The 20,440-nt window shown below is 50.8% G+C and overlaps 6 protein-coding genes across 6 annotated transcripts; 4 read left to right on the forward strand and 2 right to left on the reverse strand.

Annotated features, from left to right (window-relative positions):
- Positions 1 to 1,067: 1,067 nt before the first annotated feature.
- Positions 1,068 to 3,540, forward strand: SMAC4_06152 (uncharacterized protein; the record flags this gene model as incomplete). Its single annotated transcript, XM_003344818.2, has 4 exons — positions 1,068 to 1,240; positions 1,293 to 1,487; positions 1,555 to 2,600; positions 2,889 to 3,540. The coding sequence occupies 4 exons, from the start codon at positions 1,068 to 1,070 to the stop codon at positions 3,371 to 3,373; spliced, it is 1,899 nt and encodes a 632-aa protein (XP_003344866.1). The 3' UTR covers positions 3,374 to 3,540.
- An 865-nt stretch (positions 3,541 to 4,405) lies between these two features.
- Positions 4,406 to 5,273, reverse strand: SMAC4_06151 (uncharacterized protein; the record flags this gene model as incomplete). Its single annotated transcript, XM_003344817.1, has 3 exons — positions 4,406 to 4,437; positions 4,673 to 5,065; positions 5,132 to 5,273. 3 exons carry the CDS (start codon positions 5,271 to 5,273, stop codon positions 4,406 to 4,408), a joined length of 567 nt encoding a protein of 188 aa, XP_003344865.1.
- Positions 5,274 to 6,187: 914 nt separating this feature from the next.
- On the forward strand, positions 6,188 to 6,946 carry SMAC4_06150 (uncharacterized protein; the record flags this gene model as incomplete). The annotated part of the gene is made up of 1 exon (XM_003344816.1): positions 6,188 to 6,946. The coding sequence occupies one exon, from the start codon at positions 6,188 to 6,190 to the stop codon at positions 6,944 to 6,946; it is 759 nt and encodes a 252-aa protein (XP_003344864.1).
- Positions 6,947 to 9,924: 2,978 nt separating this feature from the next.
- On the forward strand, positions 9,925 to 11,104 carry SMAC4_06149 (uncharacterized protein; the record flags this gene model as incomplete). Its single annotated transcript, XM_003344815.2, has 1 exon — positions 9,925 to 11,104. The coding sequence occupies one exon, from the start codon at positions 9,925 to 9,927 to the stop codon at positions 10,705 to 10,707; it is 783 nt and encodes a 260-aa protein (XP_003344863.1). The 3' UTR covers positions 10,708 to 11,104.
- An 863-nt stretch (positions 11,105 to 11,967) lies between these two features.
- SMAC4_06148 (uncharacterized protein) lies at positions 11,968 to 13,078 on the forward strand (the record flags this gene model as incomplete). Its single annotated transcript, XM_003344814.2, has 2 exons — positions 11,968 to 12,093; positions 12,158 to 13,078. The coding sequence occupies exons 1-2, from the start codon at positions 12,022 to 12,024 to the stop codon at positions 13,076 to 13,078; spliced, it is 993 nt and encodes a 330-aa protein (XP_003344862.1). The 5' UTR covers positions 11,968 to 12,021.
- A 1,348-nt stretch (positions 13,079 to 14,426) lies between these two features.
- SMAC4_06146 (uncharacterized protein) lies at positions 14,427 to 18,836 on the reverse strand. Its single transcript, XM_066090398.1, has 4 exons — positions 18,023 to 18,836; positions 16,748 to 17,771; positions 16,554 to 16,693; positions 14,427 to 16,501 (listed from the first exon to the last, which is right to left on the reverse strand). The coding sequence occupies exons 2-4, from the start codon at positions 17,607 to 17,609 to the stop codon at positions 15,788 to 15,790; spliced, it is 1,716 nt and encodes a 571-aa protein (XP_065947774.1). The 5' UTR covers positions 17,610 to 17,771; positions 18,023 to 18,836; the 3' UTR covers positions 14,427 to 15,787.
- Positions 18,837 to 20,440: the final 1,604 nt, after the last annotated feature.

Below are 20,440 nucleotides of genomic sequence, written 5' to 3' on the forward strand. Positions count from 1 at the left end.
GCGACGCCCGAAATGCTGCGGATTGAGGTGACGGGAAAACGATCTATCACCCGTGATACCATACTCGTATACCATCCCAAGTCACGGAACGGCCCATTGCGCTGCAACTGCAGTCTCACCCTCCCCGCGATAGCAACAGTGTACGACGAGCTTTCGCTTATGATCCAACCAAGGAACGTTCCGAAACAAGCAGCCAATCGGTCTCACGACGACGACCCTGCCTCCCTGCTCGATCCAATCCCCCACTATTTCATTACCTGGCCTCAAACCCACGCTTCCTGTGTAGCCTGCAAATAAGCCGCGGCCTTTGAGCTCAAAAACATCAAGATCCTTGCCCCCCTCGTGTCGTTGCTTGCAGACAACCCCCCAGTTTCAATGCTGTGGTTCGTTAGTTCGCCAAGACCAAGCGCCTCTTGAGCCTCAGGGGTAATTTATGACTTTCCCAAAAGGGCCGTTTCTTGTATTCTTATTGGCTACCCTCCAACCACCCAGGTGCTTGGCCCCTCCAGGGGTCTTGACGCCTTCACCAGCGACGACGAACAGTTGGGTGGTCGGGTGGCTAATGTCTGGCGCTGATAGTCGCCAATGGTAGTTCCAGGCGACACTCGCATCGCAGAAACTCATCTTGGCTTCCACGGCTTCCTATCTGGTGGCGCAAGAACGTTCCTCTTGGAATCGAGTTGTTTCAAACATCATTTGTCCATTGCCGGAGATCTTGCTCGGGAACCAACCCTCTGAGAATATTAGGGGGTGGGTGGCACACAATCCAACAGTTTCTAGAGGTGTGATTTATGCCTTGAAGACGGAGTGTATTGATAGGTCAATGGGAGAGGATGGCGGGCTTTCTTCAGCTGGTGAAGTACAGCTCTATATCCCCAAGCCCAAGCCCAGCTTGAACAGTGCGATGAACCCCATCGCTTTCCCATCCTTCTTTTCGTCTTGATACAATCAATCCCCAGCAGTTCATGACTCGTGCTTAGAAGCTTGGCGGTATTCTTCTTTAGTTTCTTCTTTGGACGTTCTTTTTGCCTGTTGATGTCACTCTTTTAGTACCTGCTGCATCCAAAATGTTCCCAAGCACCACATTTCTTATTGTTTCACTTAGCTTGTTTTCTTTCTGCTCTGCCGTCATAGACTCTGCATCTATAGGCGTTAAGTTTCCATCCCCCAGTGCTTTGCCAGTCCTTACTCTTCCATATGGCTCCTACCGAGCATCGAGCTACCGGTCAAACAGCGATATGTGAGTCTTCAAGTCGTTCATGCCGCTTTGCGTTCATCGCTAACAAACGCAGATACGTGTTTCGAAATATTCGTTATGCCGCTCCTCCGGTAGGGGACCTCCGTTGGGCGAAACCTGCGCCGCCACAGCTCAACAACACCACCCAAGACGGCAGTTATGGACCGCAATGCATCCAGACCGCAGTGTCTGGACTGAACCTCATAGGTCCGGGCAACAAGTCCCCCATTGGTGCTGCCCTCAACCAGTTGTATGCCTACCCATACCTCGTTTTTATATGACTTCAACGTTGCTAACATCATACGTACCTTGCATAGCCTAGGAGGACTCCCCATCCCGCTCTTCGGTGGCGGTTCTGAGGACTGTCTCTTTCTTGACCTGTACGTTCCTGGCAAGACACTCCGCGACCTTTCCGGTGCAAAGAAACCTGCGTCCCTCCCAGTAGCGTTCTGGATTCACGGCGGCGCCTACCTCTTCGGCTCAAAAGAGTCTCTTCAGCCCTTCTTCTACGATGGCAGCTCTCTCCTGACTCAATCGGTCCCAAGCCCTGGCTCCATGATTTTCGTGTCAATCAACTACCGCCTCGGAACTTATGGCTGGCTCGCCGGCACGTCGATGGAGAATTCTGCGGTTCCAAATGTCGGTTTCCATGACCAGCGAGCGGCTCTCAAGTGGGTCAAGGATTATATTGGCCTTGTGGGTGGTGACCCCAAGCGCGTGACAGCGATGGGGGAGTCTGCAGGTGCGGGGTCCATCATGCACCATCTTGTGGCCGAGGGCGGAAAGCTCGACCCCATGTTTCAACGGGCGATTTTGCAAAGTCCGGCGTATCAAATGGCCTGGGATCGGAACGGGACTGTCGAAGGCATCTTCAAGAAGTTTGGAGGATTGGCAGGGTGCGGTTCTGCCTCTGGGAAAGCAATGGTTGATTGCCTCCGAAGGGCCTCGCCCGATGCGATTGCAAAAGCCAACGCCGCGCTCCAAGCCTCGCAAACGCCTGGAACATTCGCCGTGGGACCTACGCCTGACGGCAAGTTCATTCGCCAGATGCCGCTCCTGGAACTTGCACAGGGAAACTTTTGGAAGGGACAGTCGGGGAGCGAAATGAGCTTGGTGGTATCGCACGTCAAGGACGAGTCCAGCCTCTTCGTGAGCGGTGCCATCCGGACGAACGAACAGTTTTCTCGCTTTCTCGATGCTGTCTTTCCGAACTACACGAGGGCAGGCGGCCAAGCTGAGAAGGTCGAGCAGTTTTACCCGGTGCCGGGAAAGAAGAGTGTCGATGGAAAGAGGAAGTATGACAGTCAGGCGACACGAATGGCGGCGTTCATGAGGGACAGTTGCTTCACGTGCAACGTCAGATGTGAGTTATCCAGTTCTGCTTATGTTGCTTCCCCCATTCCCCTCACGAAGCATGAAATCATGTACCCTTGTGCTACCTCGTCCCAAGGATGTGCGTTCCAACCAAGCGGCTCTTTCTACCCTTTCCCACCCCTGCTCCCCCCTGCGCAACGCTCAAGCGAGTATTACCTCAGCCGCTTCCGGTGAGACATCCCAGCTCGGGTACGACAGCCTTAACCCAACGTCATGTCATCTCTCATCAACACCACCAGTTTTGCAACCCTGTGCTAACCAAACCACCCGACTCTAGACCTAGCAGAAGCCTACACCCCATCGCGAACCTATCTGATGCAGTACTCGGTCTTCCCCTACTTGCATGCCACCGACCTCCTCCCTACGTTCTTCACCTCAACTCCCTCGCCCTCCTCTTCCTCGTCGCCACAGACCATTCTCGACTGCCTCTCGACTCTCTTTGCTCCGGCCCTCGCGCCCTTTGTCTCCGGCATTAGCATGGCTATGCAAAGCTACTTTGCCTCCTTCATTGTCAGTGGTGATCCGAACAAATATCGCAAGGGCCTGCTGAACTTGCCACCGGTGATCAGCTGGGGAAGACCTTCGGGAATTGCTACCGCTGGCTCAAAAGCGGCTAGTAGCAAGGAGAGGCTGGGAGGGGTGCTGAATGTGGGCGATTGGGGGTTTACGACGATTAGCGATGACCAGAACGAGAGGACGCCCTGTGAGTTTTGGAGGGGGTTCGCGAAGGAGGTTACTGAGGCGGGGGATTATGATGTCTGAGATGACGGTGAAGCATGGCAAAGTTTTGGACCAAAAGCTGGAAGGGGGACGGATGTGGAACAGATAGACGACGACATGGGCCTCAGCGCGGGCATACCACTCGTTTAATACATCACTAATGTTTAATTGACTAATAATAATGAGCCAAGATGTTGCTTGTGGTACTGTACAAAATGTGAAATGCAAAATAAAAAGGAGATGGATAAAGAAGGAGAAGATTGTGAGTCTGCACTATGTGCTTGAGGTTTATAAGTCATTCCCTCTTGGCAATTTGTAACAACTTCCAGAAAGGCATCGTGGTCGAGAGGTGTGGTGCACAGCTTAGCTACCCGCTGTACCACAAATCGCAGGATCAACCTGTGGGAACAGGCTTTCGCAGGGCGCCACAGTGTGTGTGGTAGTACTGGCAAAACTGGCGTCTTCCGGTTATGTTAAGTAAGGCTCTTCTACTCCTTTCCAGTTTGCCAGTACGTCCACGTCCCCCGTTTGAGTCGCGCCTGATGACCTTTCCACTCTTTTTTTTTTTGGTCTTTTTCTTGGTGGCTTTCGTCTGATGTGAGTTGGGCCCATGGGGGTCGGTGGATGTGGGAAGGGCAGGGCAGGGGGGTTGATTTTGTAGTAGGTCCGTTGTCGATACTTCATGGTCCATTGTTGATGTGTCGAGATCTGTTGCTTGCCAGTCGTTGTTGCTTCCCTGTCGAGTAGAAGAGAAAACGAAAGAAAGGACGACGAAGGAAGGTGCGAACAACAGAGATAAGAAAAGCGACAAAGGAAACAAACGATCAAGAGAGAGAGAAGGGCCAAAGGCAGAGTTTGCGAGACCTATCTCAAAGCAGATCAAGAACCGTAATTAGGAAAGCGCAGCTCATCCATGTTTTTGGACTCGGAAAGCCGCGTTAAAAAACCCCTGGTGGCAATTTGAATCCCTCCAAGGCCCTTCTTACCTGCGCTCGAGTTGTTGCTGGTCTTATCCCGGACATCAACCCGGACTCCGCCATCAGCATGAGCCAATTCTGGACGAGAACCGCTCTATTATATGTACCCGGACTCGTATTGTTGTTCGTCTGATCTCGAGACGGCAACCCGGATGTCAGTGTCAGCCAGTTCTGGACAATAGCCCATCCATCGCTCGGGCTCGAATTGTTGCTTGTCTCGTCAGCCTGGGTCCCAAGCCCGGGTACCTTTCCTGAAATTGGCCGGGAAGTGGTATCTCCGTTGTCTTCAATGACTGCCACGCCCCCGATGCTCGATCCCGTGCCATCACTCGAGCTGCCACTGCTGGTCTCGTCCCACGGGCACGCCACAGGAAGCGCGGCTCATCCCTGATAAACTGCAACCAGAAGGACCGTGGCAAAACACTTCTTCTCTGGGTAGTGGTGGTGGTGATAACCTGAACCTCCCCATTAGACAGGCTCTGGTTATTGCTCGATGAAGTTGGAAGGCTGCTGGGGAGTCTAAAAACTCCTGGCCGGAGCCTTCCCGTGTATATGGAGTTGATTGTGGCGTCTGAAGCGTCAGGAAGAGGAGGGAGAGCTGGCTGTGCGGCAGCTGCGGCCGCGGGCCGAGGAGAAAGAGGCGGAGTAGCGATGGGAACGACATGCACCTCTGAGGTGAGGAACGAGACGGTCGAAACCTCCTCCTCCTCAGAATCTTGCTCCTCCGCGTTGCCACGAAGGGCGTGTCCGAACTCAGCTTCGAAAGGGTTGTATTCTCTCGTGTAATCATCCTCCCTCCTGTTGTTTGGCTAGGATCTGGTACCTCTCAAGAGAGAGGGCCTCATGAGAGGCTCGGGTTGGACGGGCTGGATCGCTGGCGGGGAGGGGGTGCTGGCACCAAACTGTCGGATCTCATCCCACAACTCCTCGTAGTAGCTCTCGGCGTCGCTGAAGAACTCTGACATTGTAGCTTCTTGACTTGGTTAATAAAGTCTTGGGAAGAGGAAGGTGTAAATGGCGATGGTTCTCTGCTCCTGGTTGGGAATGACGATGAGTGAGGGGGAAAGAAAGCATAAAGGGTGCTGGTTGCCTGTCTTCTGGTTGTGATTGACCATGCGTGAGGAGAAGAAAAGAAAAACGGAAGTGGGAGGTACTGGATACTTGTAAAGAGAACTTGGTCCCTCGCAATGCACGGCATTCTTTTTTTTTTTTCTTTTTTTCCTGACGCATGCGCCATGTCCGCTCAAAATATCCATCACTCACTGTAGCAAGAGAAGTCAGGCATTGCCCGACTCGAGCACATGATACCGGGCATGCACTCCTCGAAATAATTGACTGCAACATATCCGATGCCAGCGTCTGCACTTAACTAATTGCTTTCCATATCAAAACGTCAAATCGGACTGATGGAAAAGACATCAATGAGCACATATATGTACGGAATGAAACCACAAAGAGCTGCATATATGCTCTTCATGTGCAGAACGGTGAATATTTATGCTTCGTCTATGTCGTCCTCGGGGATTTTATGCAAGAGATAAAACCAGTTGTATGAGAGACTTGATGCTTCCTGATCTGTGTGAGGGAAAACTATTTTTTACACCGGGCACAGCCGACATCAGAAGGCAAGGTACACCTATATATATGTGCTTATATGATCAGCGACGACTCGAGATGTCGCAGCAGGCCGAACCGAAGTCCGATATATATTGCAAGAACGCATTTGTGGAATTTTGTTGCTTTTACCAGTGCGTCTTGAGATTTTCATTCTTCTGGCCACATCCATATAAGTACCTCTAGAGAAAGGGATTTTTGTTCTCTTCCAAACTCTCACAAACATTTTTAAACTGCTTACACCTAAACTCTCAACGCAAACAACATGAGCAACGGCAAGGCCAACGGGCAAATCTTCATCAACCATCCAGCTGTAAGGCCGGCATGGTCAAGGATAAATGTCGGTAATGGAACAGAAGCACTTGGTCACAATCCTGCGTCGTTCCTTATCACCCCAGACAATGAGTACTCTTTGGTATCCGCCCATGTTCTTGCTGAGCTGGGTGTTGTCGAATATGAGAGATTCTCTCCAAACTCCCACCGTATCGGCTATTTTGAGGATCCCTCTGGTCGAGAGGTCCTCATTATTGGAGGGGTGAGGCTCGAGGTGAAGTTGAAGGTGGCAGTCAACACCCAACGGGACGCACTTTTTCGCGGTGTTATCGGCTTCATGGTCTACCAAGAACCCCCAGAACCGGCCGATAGGGCCTTCTCGATGGGTCGTTGCAGCCTCCTTTGCTGCCATGGCTGGAACCGGCTCCTGGTGCCCCACGATTCGGGTCTGCCACTCCATGTACCACTATCCTCGCAACAACAACAACTACTGCAACAGCACCAACAACAGATACAGCAACATGTAGCTCAACAGCTACACCTACTTTACCAGCAATACCTACTTCAACAGCAACAACTAGCACAGCAGAACGGGAACGGCCACCTCGCCATCGCCAGCACTAATTCCAACCCCAACCCCCACACCAACAGCGACAGTAACGTCGATGCCCAGCCGACACTGACGGCAAGTGCGAGCAACAACCACGGCACGACCAGCGGCCAGACAAACATTCACCCCATGCCGAACTAGGAGAAACGGCGCCTCAAGCTGCTGTAGCTTTCCCACAACGATGGTAAGATCAAGATTCCAATCCATACTACTACCAGACATACAATCAGATAATTGAGCACAGGCTGATAAAAGGAGAAGATCACATTGTGTTCTACTTGAATCGGAGAAGTTACGGGACGGGGCCAAGCGAGGTCGAGTTGGATACACGAGATGATGACTTGTAGGGGAGATATGGAGGTTACGATTGATGGGACCAGGCGAGGTGGAGTTTGGATACACGAGAAAACTGTTTTATTGCCGTTTTTCATTTTTTTTTCATTCGGGATTGGGTATCTGGTACACTCATCAGCGCAACAATACAAGCATATTTCTTTAATACCTTGATCCGCTCGGCGGTGACCAATGATTCCACGTGTGCCAATGCCGTTCAGGTAGGAAGATCGAAGAGAAAACGGTGGGCAGGTAGCTTTGGCTTACAAGAAATAGCTGATGCAAGAGGGGACCTCCCAAGCTGCATGATAAAACTGTACGTGCATCTTTGTATCCCACCATCTAATTCGGTTGTACAGGTTTGCCGTAAAATATTGTTTCCAAAGATGCGATGCGATGTTGACGGACAACGGGAGTGGGATGTGGGATGGAAATTTCGATGGTGTAAGTTACCGGTCATAAGGGCTGGTCCTCGGCGGATTAACGGAGTTATGAGTGTACTGTTACCATAATCTTGGTATTTACCGAGGCTTACAGGTACTTGAAGCAGGAAGGTGCATCGCAGCTACGTAGAAAACGGCAGTTCGTGCAGCTTTTTGACAATTAAAATCATTGATTTGAGGCTGCCGTGCATGTCTGCGTGAGCCGAACACCGGACTGCTGGTTTGAAGAAGGGACGGTGGGAAAGATGGAGTCTTGGAGGTTGGTGACATGGGCTGAACTTTCCCGGGTTGAGAAAGCATGTTAGCGACTCCCCGAGAAAGGCACCTGACGCATGTTTACAACATTGAAAGTGCATATGAATTAAGGAGAAGTGGCTGACAGATGTCAGATGCAGTTTTGATGCGTTTCTGGTACATTTGTTCGGTCGATCGAGGAGTGTCCCATCCTTAGAGCCTGGTTGAAGCCTGCTGTGATAGTAGCACACGGATGAAAATTGTAAAGGTAGATCTGTTTCCGGGGCTGTAAAACCAGCACATCCTCCCGGTAGCAGCGCAGTAACGGAAGATGCGAATTTTGCGAGAGGAAGGGTGATTGAAACCGGAGAGAGGTAAGGTACTGTTTCGTTGTAAAAGCCGATTGTGGTGCCAATCAAGGTAAGTTCTCTCGTCCAGATACCGATGCCAGTCAATTTAAGCTCATCGCTTGTTTTATTCACAGGGCGAAAACGATGTTTCAATCGTAATAACCAGGGTAGGCTCTTTTGTTAGAACAACAAACGGACCTAGAGCTGCAAGAGGTTGAGAGTGACAGAGTGAGTAAACCGTTCTCCACCGTTCAATGAATATGCAAGTCTCCCCATACCCCGCACCCCGATTATCGATTATCGGGTCTCTGACGGGTCACAGACCACATCAGGCGGGATTCCCTAATGGAAAGCAGCCCAGGAGCGTATCTTCATCCATAGACATGACATCCTGTTCGCTTATTTTTCTGCAACCAGCTAATTCCAGTCTAGCATCACTGAATAAGGACGAATCGCACACGACTGCAATACCCAAAAGAGCAGAGCCTTTTAATGGAGGGATTGACAGCTGGCTCTTGTCTCGAGACAAAAATTGCGACCCATCGAGGCCTCCCAGGAGACAAAACATTTCCAGCAACGCTCCGGCACCGCTATTCCGTGAGCGGATCCCTAGGAGAGCTTGTCTTTGATGCCTCGTCCTGCATCAACACCCCAGCGAGTAGGCAACCAGAGTGGAAATTGGAATGTCGCAATCGGCTTCTACGTGGCACGTGAACAGATTCCATCCACGTGAATCACTTATACGGATGACGAGACCGGTCTGGAGAACCGTCGTGGGCGTGGCCGTTCGAACTAGCGGGCGGCCTAGCAACCCGTCCGGCTTCGTCCCCGCATCACAATGCCATATCCCCGGGATATTGGACTCTATGCACGGGTCTGGTGCGACCTGTTCCTGTCAGAAAAGCATTCCGCTTTGACAAAACGGCGGCGACAAGCTTTACAACGGCCGGCTACTATGTTCCCGGTTGTCTTTTATCTTCCGACCGTGTCTCAACGTAGAGTACGCTAGATATTGATGTTGATCGTCACAGCCAGATCATTCACCGAGCAATAGCTATGCCCCTCATTGGATAAAATCTTGGAACGAAATAGGATTGCTTCCGTTGCGACGTTGTCGTGCATATGAAGCTAGAGTCCCGAGTGGATATTCGCCAATGACGTGGTCATACGTCTCACTGGTTTCGAAGCATGGCGGAGAGCGGTCAATGATATCTGACTTAGGTAGGTTGAATCCTGTGCTTCCAGAAGGCTTCCAAACCGTTGTCTCTTTAACGAATCTCGGAAAAACCCGAGCGGCTGGAATCAAGTCCTACTATGAAAGGGTCGGCATGTCCTCGCACTAATCTGTAAATCACCATATCCTCGTTGCTATCGTCTCGCATCTCTCTCACGGTCCTTCTCCCACAGTCTTTTCACACTCAGTCACCAATACGGCAACCACACTCATTCTACCCACTCGTTTTACACACTCATTCTACACACTCATTTTAGACACTCATCTTACACACTCGTTCTATTATTCCTGCCGTATTCCACGCTCCTTCTCCTCTGTCGTGCCTCGGAAACCAGCACGAGAGCAGCAGTGTACTCATCATCTTCATTGTCATCACGACGACTCGATCTTGAAAACAGTCATTCTCTACAGCCACTGCGGCCATCGAACCTTCAGTACAGCAGCGCGGCCGGCTCTTTGCAGTCATCGACAGAGAGCCTCACTACCCAGACCACCTTACCTTCTTTTCCGCACGCGCGCTTTGTCATGGCTCTTCCAGGACCCCAAACCTCCCATCACATGAACAATCAGCTCGCGGGACAGCCAGAAAGACGCGGGCCAGGACGACCCCGGAGGATACCGGTTCGACCCCCTTCGCAACCGGTTCCGATTGCTCCCCGACCAGAAGCCCACCACCAGGACAATGCTCGGTTGGAAGATCAAAGGGCGCAATCTCATCTTCCAACCGAGCAATCTCACTCGGAAAATACGGGGCCGACTGCGCAGATCACCCTGGCCAACACGTTTTCAGCGTCTGCCTCTACTGGATACGCCCCCCATGAAAACCCGATGCCTAGCAGTCTGATATGCGTCGGGACAAGAGAACAACACCTTGGGACGTTGTTTTTCTACCTCAGCCCTCCCGAATACAAGACCGATATCTCCATTCATGGTGGCAATAGGTCTCTAGAGTTGCCAGGTATGGCTCTTGTCAGCCGTCACTGGCCCGACGAGTGCTTTATTTCTGCTCAATGGCTCCAGACCCTAGAGTTACAAGCCGGTCTCTTACCGGACCACGAAACTAGACTGGTTGATACACCTCAAGGCATCATGGTTGCCCTTCGCCAAGTCACCATGTGGTTTTCACTTCCACAGCTGCATTATGGACTGCCCATGGTTCCTGTCCGAGCCACTGTCCTCGAACACATCGGAACTGGCGTCACGGCAATCTTTGGGGGTTCGTGGGTCGATATCATCTTCCACATGGGCAACTGGAAATCTGGCGGTGCATCGGCAATGGGTTTCATCCCCTCGTGTGGTGGCCTATGAAGCTCGCGTGACCTGAGATCACTTTGCTTCACTTCTGTTCTCTCTCTCTAATACACTCAAAACACGTATATGCTGCCAAAAATACCTGGCCACAGACAGACACTCATTCATTTCAAGGCATATACCCACATTGGTTATTTACACCTTTCAATATCCATGGCTATCATTTTTATCCTTTGCCCCTTGATATTTATATAAGAGTCGTGGTTAGGAAGGAAGGTTTATGATTTTGGATAGGATATGTACGAGTTGGGACAGGACATTTACGACTTGGGACGGGAGGGTTAACAATTTGGGATAGGAGGTTTTACGAGTTGGGACGAGAGGTGTGCGAGTTCAAAGGCGAGCATATCATAGTATGGGTAGATGAATCCATGACATCAAGTATCTTGATGTTGGTTTCCATGAGGCAATGGTTATCCCTGACTTTTACAGCATGAAGAACACAGCCGTAACCACTAGTGTGCGACACACAATAGTCAGGTTTCAGAGGGCTTTGGCAGTCCTTGGCCTGGTCCGTAGAGTTGCACCACTGTAGTGTCACGGTTTAGAAATAAAAAAGACCCCTTCGTCCTCACTACTACCACAGGAGTGGATTTCAAATATTGGCCGTGCGCTCCGACACTTAAAGGGCAGGTCAAATCATCTAAAAACAGCAAATGAACTGTAATAGCAAAACGTACAAGGAAAATGAGTGTTTGGCCAAGGGAGACGGAAGAACTACTGTCTTGTACAAGAAGAGCAACAGGGGTAATAATGACCAATGGCAAGACCGTCACAGCAATAGGCAAGGGCATTTTTGACCAATCGGGAGCGACAAGCTCACCGAAAAGTAGTGAATACAAACCACTCACAGAAAGTCCCTTGAGAATTTACAGGCACGATAGCCAGCGTGTTACATATGAGACGGAGCGCCATGCAAATATGGACAAGATATACGAGATCGAGCAATATACTACTTCCATCCCTTGGTTCCGAGCAACAAAGTTACAGGATCAGTGCGACTTTTGTCTTAAAGCTATCTCCCGTGCAACCTTGCTTGTCATGGACTCCCATAGCTGACTGGACCGGCAACTCTCAACCCTTCAAACTATTTCGCGCAAAAAATCTCCGGAAGTGAATATGCAACCGGCACGGAGTTGACCCAAAAAGGTTTCACACGTTGCAGGAATAGAGCGGTTACCGGTGGAGGCCTTCGGAAGAACGCTTGTATAAATAAACATGTAGGTGCTTCCCACCTCAGTTAGGGGCTCCTTTGGCCAGGCCTGTTTTAGTTGAAATGTTTACGACCAGGTTCTCCTTTTACCAGCCAAGATGTCATACAGCAGCAGCAATACATCCCCGCAGATTTTGGCAGGCACAGGTAGCTTATATGGAAATGACGAGGTCAGCAGAACTTCCAAAATCCCCCCAAGTCAATGAACTGACCACGAGCTAACACAATCCACAGATGGAAAAGGACACCACCATCTGCATTCTAAACGTTTCGAGATTTGGTTCCAACCATGATACATCGGCCAATTCTCTAGATCACCATGTTGAAGTATCCACCCATGAGTCGAACGGTGTTAACACGGTATCGGCTCGATTCCTCTCCATTCTCACCGGAAAGCCTATTGGACAATATCTGGCAGTGGAAAACAAGGACGAATGCTTTTTCAAGGTCGAATGGGCGTTTCCCCAGCACAAAGACGGCCCCAAAATAACGACTCGGCATCTCCTCACATCGGAACCTACCTCAGCGAATCTGAGCTTCAGTGGCGGCCTGGACTGGGCCAAGAAATTGCTGGAGCACTACGTCATCAGCTCTCGTGGCTCGACGACGACGCTCTCAGCGGCAACAATACAGCCCAGGTCGGGTTCCCAGGTTGTTGTTAGCCGACATGAATTGGAGAGGGAGGGAGACCTTGACGACGATAATGACCATATGTCCGTCTGCTCCGAAGCCCCACCTGCCACCACATCGACGACAGGAGCAAGCCCTGCGACAATCGCCAGTCCAACCTTTTGCCTTCATTCCAGCGTCTTCCCGCCTTGGGGCCAAAATCTGCGCGACTCGCCATCAACGTCCGAATCCGTCGACCGTTGCGGCTACAATGATCCCGACACGCCATTCTCAGGCTCTGGTAGTGAGCAGCAAATTCGCAAGTGGACGAGTGATGACACTGGCGACGGCGGGAGTGCCCACTCAGGCTCAGCCCAGAATCACAATCAGGCCGATGTCGAGATCACCAAGTCTCTCAAGGAGCAAAGAAAACAGGCCGAAGCCATCTACGCACGCAACGGAGATATGAGCGAGATGATGGCTCTTCTGGCGCGGGCGAAGGACATCCCTGCGGCTTGGGAGCCGAATGGACGGGCAAGGTTCTAGGTTCTAGGTTCGGGCACGCAGGCAGCATAAAGCACAAGAAAACGGTCCATCTCCATCACTACACCTAGGTCAACATATGTTACATTTTTCCCCCCATTCTTGCAAAGCTTAAACCAACTTTGTTCACTCTTTTGACCTTGATCAACTAGTTCAAGCTTCTCTCATCCATCGGAGCGAGCAAGTTCATACCACTTCATGCAATTTCCCACGCTTGTTTTTCCGACTCTTCTCTTTCCCCAAAAGCCACACCTCACATTGCCAATTGAGCAACACCTGTTCTTTTCTTCGATCAAAGCTTTCTATTCCTGTTTCCGAGCGTCTTGTTTTTTCTAGAAATATTTGTGCCACTAAAGGTTACATACTCTTTTCCATCAGCACGCACTACCAAATCAGCTTGACCCAATGTCAAACGCTTCTCTTCCTTCAACCAACTGTGTTAGCCCTTTATCTTTTCTTTTCCGCTCATTTCCTTGTACCATAGTGGCTATAATGCTCAATCAATTGAGAAAAGAAAAAGAAAAGAACAAAAAGGAAGATTTCGCACGAGAAACATGCTGCATCATCGAGCGGCGATAGAGTCATGTGGTCGTTCATGCCTATCGAACAACCCAGCCAATTGTTAGTGAATATAAACCGAACATAGAAAGTCTGATACGCCTTGCTTTCCCTAGGAAAGGCCGTTGCAGAACTATTGTAGGAATGACGCAAAGTTACAAATACATTGGATACAGTCCATCAGGGATCCTCCAGCCCATAAAATGCCTAGGGGTTGGGACCAAAGGCATAAAAGAGACGCTCGAATGTGTATTAACCGTACGATGTTCGGTAAAGGTACCTATGTTTTCACAACCCCTTCACCAAGGACCCGGGAATCCGGAACTGCTGCAGTCTCAGTCTGCACAGGCACAGGGCCGCATGGTTGTGGTACCTTAATGACGCCCAATGAAAGCAAAAGTGCTTGCAGTTCGCAGCTGACATGTGATGACATGCGATGCCATACATCAAGGCAGACTCCCGCAGAAGAACTTCAGAAGAAGGACCTTTGAAGTTGACAAAAATATGCCAAATTCCCGCTCTCACTTGCTCTTGCTCTTGCCCAGACTGACTTGTCTTCGTCAAACTATCTTCCAAAATGGAAGGTGCTCCCAGCCTTACCAGGCATGGGGGTGCGTTATACCGAGACATTACATTAATTGCCGCAGCCGTCTCACTTGGCAGGCACAAGGTGGCTCAAATGGAAGGAAGCTACGAGGTACTTACGCAGAACAACAGGAACATTCGCTTTCTTCCCGGGAAGGCCAAGCCCGAGCCACATTGAGTGCCGACTGTGAGCAGCAATTCTCAACCTTGATCATGTAACAGGAAGAATGATGTGAATAGATTACCCATCATATCATGCACCGAAGTTACATTGTTTCCTCCATTGTCAGTTGGGTGTGTTGAACAATGCCCGAGTGTCCCTTTCTTATTTGGCCAGAGACATGCACGCCATGGACAAAACCAAGAAAAGTGGATCCAGTGTAAAATACGGTTTTGAAGTTTGGCTATCTTTCAACCGCCATCATGTGGCTTTTCAACGTACAACGTCAATACCAAAAAGTACAGGGGAAATATAAACATGCTTTAAAAGACTGCAGATAACGGCTGATGTAAAATCTATAACTGCTATAACGCTGCTTCTGCTTTAACACCGGACGTTGGTGCTTCGTACACGGTCAGCGCCCATATTGATATAACACACTGAGGAGTTTGAACGTATTGCTCCAGGATGGGAGATGAAAACAAGTTCGAGATAGATCTAGAGTCAAACTGCCTCGAACACCAATGACCAGAAACCTTGCCATTCGCCGTATTTCCGAACCAAATGAGGAAGACTGAAACCAGGTTAGAGCAACCATTCGCTTTCTCGAGTTTACGATATCGGGAAAAGTACAAGATGACAAGAAAATCCCAGAAGCCACACCGAACCATGCTGTTGAAATCATACAGAGCTCAAGACTGACCCGCCACGAACCTGACACAAACCATTACCCCGAGGGTATGAAAACATCTGCTCCCTTTCTTTCCCAGTCTGAAATGTGAGTCGGTTTATGATAGTTGGTGCGAGTCATTGCGACACATTGCAGGCGTAATGCTGAGCGAGATAAATGCAGAGATGTGTTGCAAGCCAATGGAGAGAAGAGGAACAAAGCAGAAAAGCGGAAAAGAAGAGGCGCTGCCATTATCCCGCCATCGGAATTATTAGGATAGTCCACGCCGGTCCAGACCGTGTTTATTTGATAACGTGAATGGAAATTGAATGATACCCGCTTTTTCCTGTCAAGCCCACCGTCATGCAAAACCTATAGTTCTTTTCGAGATATGGAGATAACGGAAGACACCAGGGAGAAAAAAATAAAGTGGAAAATCTTGTTGGGGAGGTTCTCTACTCTGAACCACGGAGGGATCGTTGCTCCGACGGCAGCAAAGGCTCTTCCGATAAAGAGACAAACGTTGAAATCCAAGTTCCAGCCGGTATTCCGATCCATCCTGATATGGAAAGGATTCTGCGGCTCCACACTTCCCGCCTAATCGCGATCTGGCAGGTCATTGCTCGGTACCGGACACATAGGGTTCTGGATCAGGGTAGAATGAGCTGTTGGTGTAGCTGTAGGGGCTCTGACCCTGAGAGTCGACAGGGGAGTCCGAGCCACGATCCTTCAAACCGTACTAAGTATGATAGGAGGGGTTCTGCGGCTCCCCGCTCCCGAGACGTCTCCCAGTCGAAACCGCACTGTCGTAGAACATCTGGGCCGTGCCGGCGCCGGGGAAGGGTTCTGGGTCCGGATACACATAGCCGTTACCGCTGGGGCTTTGTGCTGGAGATCCGACACCACCAGGAGACGCCCAACCCGCACTTCCAATCTGAGGACTGCCAGTCGCACTACCGGGCCCTTGTTGGGTTTCAACAGTAGGCTCCATTGTTGCGGGGGGGACATACCCCGTGGGATGCGACGTGGGCCTGGTCAGACCGTTGCTGTAGCCTGGTGAAGTCGTCGGTGCGTTGGGGACATGAACGTCTCCACGAAGGTGGGCTGGAAGAGTGTTGTTTTGCAGATACTGCATCTCCATGTTGGCCAATCCCGTGCTTGGGGATAATGACAGAGGTCGCTGTGCTGGTGAAGGAGTGGTCATCGGCGTCGCCTGGTTGGAAACTTGCTCACTCTCCGAGCGTTCCTTAGTCCTTGCCAACGTTCCCCTAGCGAGAGCCTCCGCTGTGGCTTTGGCAGATTCCTCAACAGTGCCAGTATGATGATTTTGGTGCCTCGTCAGGGTCGTCCGACGAGTGAAGGTCTTCTGGCAGTCCATATAAGGGCACTTGTAGGGACGCTTTCCAGAGTGAATCCTGCGATGACGCGCAAGAGAGCTGCTGTCGCTAAAGGGCTATATGATCGTTAGTATCCTTGTTTCGCAGTGGAAGAGTGGAATATCATACCTTGCCGCATCTCTCGCACTGATGGGGCTTCTCTCCCGTGTGCACACGCTGATGGACGGTGAGAGCTGAACGTTGGATGAACTGTTTCCCACAGCCGGGGTAATCACAGACGTGAGGGCGGATACCGCTGTGAATCCGCTCTGCAAAATAATTAGCAAATTTTTGCAAGACATGAGAAAGCCGGTGGCACTTACCGTGACGAGCGAGATCACTTCTCCGTGCGAAAGCCTTGGCGCAGGTGGAGCACGCGTAGGCTTTGGGAGGCGGTCCCGGTGGCGCACCTCCTTCCACCTGAGGCTTGTAAGAGGGATGAACAGTAGGTACCATGCCGTTGTTTGATGGGACACCTGGTAAAGTAGGCATAGCAGGAATACCCATCGGTGCAGGCGCCATTTGAGCATTAGGAGCCATCTGAGTGTTCATCTGAGTATTGGGAGCCATCTGAGCATTGGGGGCCATCTGGCCATTGGGGACCATCTGGGCGTTAGGAGCCATTTGAGGATTTGGGGCCATCTGGAGGTTGGGTCCCATCTGGGTATTGGGATTCATCTGACTGTTAGGAGCCATCGGCTGGTTAAGAGCCATCGGCTGGTTAAGAGCCATCTGCTGGTTGGGAGCCATCTGGTTGTTGGGAGCCATCTGGTTGTTGGGAGCCATCTGGTTGTTGGGAGCCATTTGTCCCCCAGGAGTCATCTGTGCGCCAGGAACAGTTGGAACGGGCATTGCCGCTCCCATACCAGTTGGTGAAGGATAGGACATGCTTGGCTCAAACTTCACGGAAGCGTGCGGCGAGCTGGCACGCTCCATAGGTTGTTGTTGTTGTTGTTGTTGTTGTTGTTGTTGTTGTTGCTGCTGCTGTGTGAGCAATTGCGAGTGTTGCTGCTCAGGTGTAGCCAGTTGGGGAATAGGAGCGGATTGTTCAAGCTGCTGTGTTGGTTGCGCGACCTGAGCAGCCTGAGCCGCTTGGGCGAGTTGAGCGGCATTAGCCTGGGCGCCCTTGGTGTTTAGTACGCTACCAATTCCCATAGCGGCGGTAGCAGTTTCCGGTTCCGACATCTTGAGTGTCGACCAATCGTGGAATATCGTTTTAAGTGATGCAGGGATATTATGTCTGTTGAGGCAAAACTCCGCACAGCCGGATGGCAAGTTTAGACCCTGAATTCGGATATGGCAGAAAACAGCAAGCTGATCAAGTGCTGTTCCTGATGGAGATAAGAGCTATAACGTGAGGTCAGCAGGCGATTGACGGTGACTTGAGCGGTGAGCAAGCTCTATGATATGGATCAAGATGTTCAAGGGGATGTCAAAACAGTTGATTGGAACTTGGCAAAGCGTGGGCCCTGCACGCGTCTCCCGGTGGCCCTGGAGGCATGAAACACAACATTTTTGACACCTGCCTGACTTGAACAATGAGGTGGGCGGAAGGAAACCAGAGCAAATCAGCGGGTGGCGAACATGAGAACTCTTACCTCAGAAGGAAGCCAGAAGCTGTAGAGGGAAAGACCTCAAAAGGGTACCAGCCGTCTAGTGTTGTTGAGCTTGATTTCTAAAGACGTCTCTTGAAGCCGTATGGCCTTGTCGTTGAAGTATCGATGAGGTTGAATCGTGCACGGTTCAAGTGCAATCCAAACCAGGGGTCCTTACACGCGGGACGCCTTGACCACCGATCGATACCCAAATATGACGACGTCAATCTAGTCGTTGCACCGTCGCAGTATCCCGATTGCTGATCGAGTTTCGAGGTTTCGCTGCACAGCCCGTTTGTTCTACGTGCTGAAGAGAATCCGAGAATCGTGACCGAGATTTCCGGTTTCGTCAGTTGACAAGACAAGTGGGTCAGATACGCTCCGCTTTCTCCGTTGGCTACGGGTATAAGCTGTGCTCTTTCCGAAACGACGGGAAATGCCGAGATGTTGCGATGCAGGATGAACCGTCAAACAAATGAGTTGGACGAATCGCAACAGACAAGTTTGGATCGATAAGTTCGAAGCGACCTGTCTATTGCCGCTCAAAGAGAAGAGCAATGCGACGGCCGTAGCTTTGTAAGCTCCAGACGACCCGCAAAACAAATGTTGCTGAGCACCGACGGTTGTGCTGGCAGCTCGAGCTTTGTTATGTCCTGCGCTTCAACAATCGCCGGTCGTTCGCACGTGGTAGCTGCGTCGTGTTGTTTTTCTGGGAATCGAGCCGAGAAAGTGCGTGCACGATGCGGCGTGGATCGTTCTGGGGGGTGTCGATTGTCGAAGAGTTGACCAGTGACAGCTCCTGGGAGCTAAGGAGGAAATGCAAGTTAGCTATTGGAGTTCCGATCAGATTGAACGGAAGGCAGCACGGTCGGAAACAGCAAGATCAATATTTGTTAGTGCTGGAAAGGTGGGCGATGGTAATGGTAATAGAAAAGCAAGCACCGCAGAGCGGTTTGGGAGCTGGTACAAGATTCATATATCTGTTTGGGGGGAGAAATGGAATAAAGGATAGCGAGGACGATGCAGGTGGTGAAAGGCAAAGCGCGCTGACCAAAAATGCGTTATGTATGAATATCGATGGACGTCCGATGAGACGATAGCCAGACACCCAGACAATGCAGCGAGGCCTGCTAAGCTGCGAAGTAATGCAAACAGCCAGCTCCGAAACGAGAAGATGCAAACGCGCGTTGGCCACCGGTGGTGCAATTGGAGGAGCGAGGAATGGGGAATGGGAAAAAAAAAAAAAAAAGAGCGAGGTCGTCGGTCGGGATGTTTTGTTCGTTCGAGGAACTTGAAGCTGAAGCCAAAGCAGCACGTCTTGTACCGCGCTGGGCAACTCCCACTACTAGTAGTCCGTAGTGGTGACAGGGCGACGGGGGTAGGTGGAAGGTGCTACTGCGGACTTGATGATGCTCGGACCACTTTGTTGATATGAGTCCAAATGAAAAGCACGTACCTCTTTGGCACTTTGATATTCGTGAGATCCGTGTGTCTGCCGTCACGATGGAGTACGGAGCACCGCGTTTTAATGCAACACGACGAACCGCCTAAACAGGGTGACGTGGAATGGGCGCGCGGGTTTGGAGGTGCGAGAAAAATGCGTCGCGGGGAAAAACAAGTCGCAGAAAAATCGAGCTGCTGGAAAATTTGACGTACGGTGGAATGTAATCGATGTTAAAGAGACAATGGTGATGGAGCGCCCGTGTCGCAAAAGTCGCTTGACCGCCCGGGAGTCCTGGAAACGTGCGTGTGGCCGTGTGTGGGTGGATTGGCATTTGTAGGTGGGCACGGCCGAAAAATAAATCGGTGGAATCGAGGCTGTCAGTGCCAAGACGAAGGGCCAGCAAAAAAAGTAAAAACGAAACGGCTCCGCGGGAAATGGAGTGAATGAGTGACGGGCAGATGCCAAAGGTGAAACATCCCTGCCCTTGTGGCTTGGCACTCGATGTGTCTCCACGGCCTTTTGGTCTTGCCAAGTCTGTCTGTGCGTGGCTCTGTGCAGCCATTGGGCAGCTGGCGGGTGTTTTGCTGTTGGCCAAAGACAGGCAAGTCCTTTCACAGCCACAGCTGGCAGACCTAGCTACGGACCTCCATTATTATCATCCGATAACTACGCGCCACACGCAATGGACAAGATAAAACCTCTGCAAGGACAACATCGACCACTTTCCGATTACCAGTTGTGCACAACCTGGCTCCGCATCGATTCTCTAATAACAAGATGCAAGAAATGGCATGCGAGAGTCTGTCTTGACCAAGGTTTCCGAGGTCGTGAGATGTGTCCATGGCGAGTTCATGTCAAGTGTCAACACCTTCAAGCTCACTGGAAGTCAGGTACGCCAAACCAAACACAAAATCAATAGCGACAAACTCATATAAGAATTCACCAATGTAGGGTGTTAATCTCAGCCACAAGCGGGA

Source organism: Sordaria macrospora, chromosome 7, assembly GCF_033870435.1.
Source record: "Sordaria macrospora chromosome 7, complete sequence".
In the NCBI taxonomy this organism is placed as follows: Eukaryota; Fungi; Ascomycota; class Sordariomycetes; order Sordariales; family Sordariaceae; genus Sordaria; species Sordaria macrospora.

Coding starts and splice junctions, on each gene's coding strand:
- SMAC4_06146 (XM_066090398.1), bottom strand. CDS start 17,609: ATGTCGGAACCGGAAACTGCTACCGCCGCTATGGGAATTGGTAGCGTA. Junction 16,694..16,747: donor AAGTGATCTCGCTCGTCACG/GTAAGTGCCACC, acceptor ATTATTTTGCAG/AGCGGATTCACAGCGGTATC. Junction 16,502..16,553: donor AGTGCGAGAGATGCGGCAAG/GTATGATATTCC, acceptor ACGATCATATAG/CCCTTTAGCGACAGCAGCTC.